General features: G+C 47.6%; 1 protein-coding gene across 1 annotated transcript; it reads left to right on the top strand.

Annotated features, from left to right (window-relative positions):
• Window positions 1–6,132: 6,132 nt before the first annotated feature.
• Window positions 6,133–7,080, top strand: LOC112124191 (olfactory receptor 52B2-like). The gene has a single exon (XM_024222719.1). It carries the CDS (start codon window positions 6,133–6,135, stop codon window positions 7,078–7,080), a length of 948 nt encoding a protein of 315 aa, XP_024078487.1.
• The last annotated feature ends 180 nt before the right edge of the window (window positions 7,081–7,260 follow it).

The raw sequence follows: 7,260 nt of genomic DNA on the forward strand, positions 1-7,260 counted from the left end.
TCTGCACCTTCTCCAGTTTTTCAACATCCTTTTTGAAATGTGGACCCCAGAACTTGGCGCAGTCGGTTCTTCCCCTGCTCCAACTCAGTCCCCCCCCCGCTGTTTATGCATCCAAGGATCGCATTAGCCCTTTTGGCCACAGCATCGCACTGGGAGCTTACGATGAGTTGGTTGTACACAATGACCCCTAAATCCTTTTCAGGGTCCCTGCGTTCCATAATACAATGCCTGAGTGGGGTCGGGCCTGCATTCCCTGTTCTGAGAGGATGACCCTGCATTTGACTGTATTAAAACATTTAGTTTGCCTGGGCCCAACTCAACAAATGCTCCAGATCAATCATTATGCCTGCCCTGGCCGCCTCATTTTAACCACTCTGGATCGTTCACAAATTTTACTTGCAGTGATTTCCTATTTGCTTCCATATCATTGATGAAAAAATTGAACAGCATCTGGCCTAGAAGTGATCCCTGCAGAGTCCCATTACAAACTTCCCCATTCGCTGACAATGGCCCATTGACAACAGCTTTCTGAGATCTGTCAGTTAGCCAGTTTTTAGTCCATTTCACATGTGCTCTACTGATATTGTATAGTGTTAATTTTTTTAACAGAATGTTTTCCCCTACTAAATCAAATGCCTCAGAGAAATCTAAGTCTGTTGCATCTGCTTGGTTCCCTTGATCAACCAAACATGAACTCTCATTAAAGGATGAAATCGGATTTATTTGACAAGCCCTGTTTTCCATAAACCATGTTGTTGACTGGCATTAATTATACTCCTAGACGGTTTTTTTAACTAATCCCATATCAGCTTTTCCATTGTATCTTTATCTTGTCAAATCTTTTTTTAAAATCTTTCCCTTTATTTTTTTAATAGTTTATGTTTAACGCAGAACTGTCCTGTTTTTGCCTTGGAGGGCGGGGGGCTCTGCTGCTGCCTGATTGCCTACTTCTGGTTCCGAATGAGATGTGTGGGTGAGTCAGTTTGTAACTGTGGTTCAACTGTAGATGCTGTTTAACATCCTCCTTGACTGCTAATGGACTGGAAAGTGTTTCATCACTGCATGTGATAGGAGTACCGCATACTGCTTCTTTCCAAATGCAGAACAAAAATAGTTCTTGAACACATCGACCTTTTCCGCAACATTAACAAGTTTCCTTTCTCCCTCTAGGAATTGGCCTTTACCTTTTCTAGGATTTCTTTTGTTCTTAATATACTTAATAACCTCCTTAACCCTGCAAAGCATGGATTTCCCCTTGATGTCTGTAAAGTCCCGTATGCATTTTCATAACTTCCAGTTTGTATTGCTCGCTATCTATTTTCCCTTTTTCCCATTTGTTATATGTTGCTTTTCCCCCCTTAACTGCTTCCTTCACTTTGCTAGTGAACTGGGTTTTTAATCACTGTTCTCCACTTTCTTGATTGTGGAATCGTGGCTTTTCAGCTCTCTCATAAACTCTTCTTAAAGAACTCCCAATTTTCATTGCCATTTTTCTGCCTAAATTTTCCCTCCCGATCAGTTTTGCTGTTAATTTCTCTTAGGGCTGGTCTACACTGCCGCGCTAGTTCGGCGGCTGGGGATCGAAGTTCCGAGTTCGATTTATCGCGTCTGGTCTGGACGCTATAAATCGAACCAGGAAGTGATCCCCGTCGACTGCGGTACTCCAGTTCGGCGAGAGGAGTACCGCGGAGTCGACGGGGAGCCTGCCTGCCGCGTGTGGACCGCGTCTGAACCGTGGTAAGTTTGAAGTAAGGTATGTCGAATTCAGCTCCGTTATTCACGTAGCTGAATTTGCATACCTTACTTCGACTTGGGGGGTAAGTGTAGACCAAGCCTCAGTTTTGGGGAATTAGCCCTTTTGAAGGGTATCTGTACATAGCTATTACTGGTTGGGAGCTGTTCTCTGTTTGTTCATTTTAATGTAATCAGTTCCATTCTTTTATTTTGTTCTCCTCTCTCCTATGCCCCCTTATTTGTCTCTTCTCTACACTAAACAGTCCCAGATGTTTCAGTCTGTCCACATATGCCAGCCTCCCCCATTCTCATAGCCTGTCTCAGAAATCCCCTTTCTATCCGCTATATCCTTTATACAGACTGGGTGACCAAAACTGAGCGCATCTCCAGAGCAGGTTATTCTTCATCCCATTCCTTAGGCATTCGAACATTGTCTTTGTTGTGGCCACTACTGCAAATGAGCAGGTGTTTCCGTGGAGCTGCCATCCATGATGCCCAAGTCTTTTCCCTGAGGTGTGTTGGGATGTTTCCCCCGGCACATGTCTTGGCAAAGGTTTTTTTTCCCACTCTCAGATTTTCAGTAACTAGGTGAATAGGAAACTCCCCACAGCGTGGACTCTCTAGCCTGGGTTTCACTGCAGTAAGGCGATGTGTACATTGGCAGATTTTTTTTGCTGAAAGTTTGGTCAATGACCAAAAAGCCTTTAATGAAAATCGTCGTTGCACGTTCACACTGTCTTTCTCTTTTGGCATAGCGCCTTCAGATGTGGGTTGGTCGCAACGATAGTGAGAGCAATGCATTGTGGGTAGCTATCCCACAGTTCAGCTCTGCATCTTGTGCTGATAGGTGTTGTAGGAAGGCAAACCGGATTGCAGCACATCATAGCTCTGGGCTCAATGTCCCATGATGCATTGCTTTCCGTCCCAGCATTCCATGTGCTTCCGTCTCCAGTTTCTGGCATTTTTCAACATCCCTTGTTTTCTGCTCAGCCCACCACCTCTATGTGCAGGAATGGATCCTGCACTGTTCTGCTAGCTGTCAGTAGCACATCACGAATGGCAGTGGAATCAATCTTGAAGTTCTGAAGGCAACGGGAGTCACAGTTGCCTGACGTGGTGACTGACATGGATAACAGCAGCGTTAGATTGCTTTTGGCATTCACAGAACAGCTGAGCATGGTGGAACATCGCTTTGGGCTCGGGAAACTAGCACTCAGTGGTGGAATCGCATTGTTATGCAGGTCCAGGATGATGAGCAGTGGCTGCAGAATTTTTGGATGTGAAAAGCCACCTTTGTGGAACTGTGTACTGAGCTCCCACCAGCCTTGTGGCGCAAGGACACCCAAATGAGAGCTGCGCTCTTGGTGGAGAAGTGTGTGGTGATCGCAGTGTGGAAGTTGGTGACTCCAGGTTGCAACTGGTAGGTTGAAAGTCAGTTTGGAGTTGAGAAGTCCACCGTTGGTGCTGTTGGGGGACTGTTAATAGGGCCATTAATCACATCCTGCTGCGCAGGACCGTGACTCTTGGCAACGTGTGTGACATTGTGGATGGCTTTGCAGAAATGGGTTTCCGCAACTGTGTGGGGCGATAGATAGCACGCATATTCCAATTTTGGCACCAGATGCCTTGCAATGGAATATATCAATCGGAAGGGATACTTCTCCATGCTGTTGCAGGCACTCGTGGATCACTGCGGGCATTTCATTGACATCAATGAGGGGTGGTCTGGAAAAGTTCACGACACATGAATCTTTAGGAACACCGGCCTTTACAGAAAGCTGAAAGTGGGGACTTTTTTTCGAGACCTGAAGATCCCCGTAGGGGATGTCGAAATGCCCATAGTGATGCTGGGAGACCCTTAATGCCATGACTCATGTAGCTGTACATGGGAAACCTGAATAGCAGTAAGAAGCATTTCAACAATAGGCTGAGTAGGGACAGGATGACCGTGGAATTTGGCAGATTAAAAGCATGCTGGTGATGTCTTTAGGACAGGTTAGACCTCATTGAGGAAAATATTCCCATGATCGTAGGCATGTGTTGCATGTGCATAATATTTGTGAAGGAAAGGGCGAAAAGTTTGTTCAGTGGTGAACTACTGAGACAGAACACTTGGCTGCTGATTTTGAGCAGCCAGATACCAAGGCTGTTAGAGGGGCACAATGGGGAGCAATTTGAATCAGGGAGACTTTGCAGTAGCACTTTGTAAATGAGAACGAGTAATGTTTGTTGCTATGCTTGGGTTTGTTATGCATAATGAAGTCCTGTTTTGGTAGGGTAGGAAGCAGGTGTGATTGTTCAGGCCCAGGGTTCAATGTAAGGAAATGATAAAACTGCCTGCTGGTTTGCTGCTGCCATCTACTATCATAACTTCAATGGAAACAAATAAAGAGTGCTTATTATTCAAGTAACTTTGCTCTTATTGCCAAAAAACCCACAACACCATGCACACACACACAGCTGAGCGTAAGTCCAGCTTTCATTTGAAAAGGTGTCTGCGGATGTGGAGTGAATGGTAAAGTGAGAAGTCCCAGAAATCGGAAAGGAATGTGCAGGTGGAGTTTGGGGAGGACATGGGAAAGAGTTGTGAATGTGCTGAAGGGGAGGGAGGACACCCATCTGCTCAGTCTGGGGCATCAGGAGGGACTGCAGCATGTTGGTTTGCCGCTCCAAAACTTTTATCAGCCTCTCCATTGCATCCCTAGCGCATGCCTCATTTTCTTTTCTTTCCTGCTTGTCGCTTGTGGTTTCCGCCACGGTCCCAATACTGCTCGCCTGTGTGCTGCTTTGGTCCTTGCCCAAGTAATTGCGGAATGGCGTGAGAAAGTATCCCTCAATGGGGGAAGGAACAAAGAAGCTGTGCCAAGGAACCACCAGCAGAGGATTGCAGAGTACCTGCAGGAAGGTTTCCTAGAGATCTCTCTGGAGGATTCCAGTGAAATCTCGGTGTGCATCAACACCTTGTTCTGCCATACTGCCTAGCTGCATGGAGAAATGCCCAGCACACACAAACACAGCCAGCCTTGTACATTTCTCGGCCCTCAACCCACCTCTGCACTTTACAAAGCAAAACCACTTACCGGGGGTCTCCTTTCCTGCTCCTGGCTCACCTGATTGTGACTGCCGAGACTGTCTGGACACCTCCAGAGTGGAGAACAGCTCCTGACTGGACACAGCACTGTGCAACCCTGGCATGGGCTCCACATCTTCTAATGCCTCCACCTCTTCATTGATGACTTCCTCCTCTGGGTTAGGTCCAGTTTCCATCAGCTCCAGCCCCACCGAAGTAGCCACAGGGCTCTTGGCGGTAGAAGTGGGGTCTCCACCAAGGATAATGTCCAACTCCTTATAAAAATGGCAGGTCTGGGATGCAGCTCCGGAGTGACCATTTGCCTCCCTTGCCTTCTGATATGTGTGCCTCAGCTCCTTCACCTTTGCTCTCCACTGCAGCTTGTCCCAATCATAGCCCCTTTTCCACAAACTGCAAGAAATCTTCCCATAGGTATTGAAATTCCTACAGCTGGAGCACAGCTGGAACTGCACAGCCTCCTCTCCCCAAATACTGAGAAGATCCCGCAGTTCCACAGTGGTCCAAGTGGGAGACCATTTGCTGCATGGAGCCGCCATGGCCACCTGTGAAGATGTGATGTGAACACTCCACGCCAAGCAAACAGGAAGGGGAATTTCAAAATTCCTGGGCCTTTAAAGGGGGAGGAGCAGAAAATATTTACATGGATGCATGGCAGAAGAGTTGAGACTCCTGACCAGAGTGATTAGGATGGGCATTGTGGGATGCCTTCCAGAGGCCAATTACAGTGATGAAATCAATCACGGTGTCTACACTGGCACTTCGGTGACAAAGCCTTACAAGTCTCGTCAACGTGCCTTTATTATGTCACTGAAACAGGAGTTCCGTCGTCAAAAGTGTCTTTGTAGTGTTTTCACCTCCACAATTTCTTCACCAAATGCTGCCTTTTGGCGAAAAAATGTGGCACTCTAGACAAGACCTAAGGAACAATGAGGGATAACCAGTATTCACTCGTGTTTCCTGCTGGCACCTATTAAGGTTTCCCACACCATGATATGTAGAAATTATTGATGAAGGAAGCACCATAAAATATGGAATTGGCATTAGGCGGGTCAGTTGTTCAAAATTCATTTCTCTGAATAATGAAAATGTCATTTTTCAGTGTGTGAAGAGTGACCAATCTGCTTCATCCATGAGAACAGCCTCCAGTTGGGCATGTGGTGTCTCATATTAACATTATCTCTCCATCCAGGTGTTTGTCCTGTGACCATCACCCTCGACTCTGGGCACATACAGGAAGTCAGGGGAACGTACGGTATATGAAGGAGACACTGTTGTGCCTCAACTTTGGACACCTTCTCCCCTACACCATGTCAGATTCCAACTCAACCGACTTCACCAACCCCTCCACCTTCATCCTGCAGGGCATTCCTGGCCTGGAAGCAGCCCATGTCTGGATCTCCATCCCCTTCTGCACCATGTATGCCATAGCCATCTTGGGGAACTTCACCATCCTGTTCATCGTGAAGAGGGAGCCGAGTCTCCATGTGCCCATGTACTATTTCCTCTGCATGCTGGCCATCACTGACCTGGTCATGTCTACGTCCATCCTACCCAAAATGCTGAGCATCTTCTGGTTCAATTCCAGGGAGATCAATTTCATTGCATGCCTCACCCAGCTGTACTTCATTCTCAGCTTCTCTGCGATGCAGTCTGGGATCCTCGTGGCCATGGCTTTTGATCGCTACGTGGCCATCTGCGATCCCCTGAGACATTCCACCACTCTGACAAACCCCGTGGTAGCCAAAATTGGCCTGGCTCTGGTGCTGCGTGGTGCCATACTCCTACTGCCCATTCCCTTCCTGGCAAGGAGTTGGCCATATTGCAGAACGAACATCATTCCCCACACGTACTGTGAGCACATAGCTGTGGTGAAGCTAGCCTGCGCCGACATCAGCCTCAGTAGTTACTACGGCCTCTCTGTGGCATTCTTCGTAATTGGTCTGGATGTGTTTTTTATCGCCGTGTCCTATACCCAGATCCTCAGGGCCATCTTCAGCCTCCCAACAAAGGACACCCGGCTCAAGACTTTTGTGACCTGCGGCTCCCACCTCTGTGTCATCTTATCCTCTTACATCCCAGCTCTCTTCTCCTTTCTCACACACCAGTTTGGGCACAATGTGGCCCTGCATTTGCACGTTCTCATGGCCAACCTGTACCTCCTGTTGCCCCCCATGCTAAACCCCATCATCTACGGGGCGAGGACCCAACAGATCCGGGATAGGCTGCTCCAGCCCTTTACTCATAAAGGGACCTAAAGTTTTCTCCTTGTGCTCTGGCTCTCAGACCGAGCTCCATGAGGGCTCTCTTCCCTGAATCACTGACTGGCCAGTCAAAGAGACATTAAACCCGTTCCTGACCTTACTGTGCTGTGTCAGCGTGACAAACTGGGGAATCTGCCTATGTACAACTCATAGGGTTGCCACCTTCCTAATTGC

This window comes from Terrapene carolina, unplaced genomic scaffold (assembly GCF_002925995.2).
Source record: "Terrapene carolina triunguis isolate 2854851 unplaced genomic scaffold, T_m_triunguis-2.0 Scaffold21042, whole genome shotgun sequence".
Lineage (NCBI taxonomy): Eukaryota > Metazoa > Chordata > Testudines > Emydidae > Terrapene > Terrapene triunguis.

What these genes read in the sequence shown, in the direction of transcription:
- LOC112124191 (XM_024222719.1), top strand. Translation starts at nt 6,133, where the DNA reads ATGTCAGATTCCAACTCAACCGACTTCACCAACCCCTCCACCTTCATC.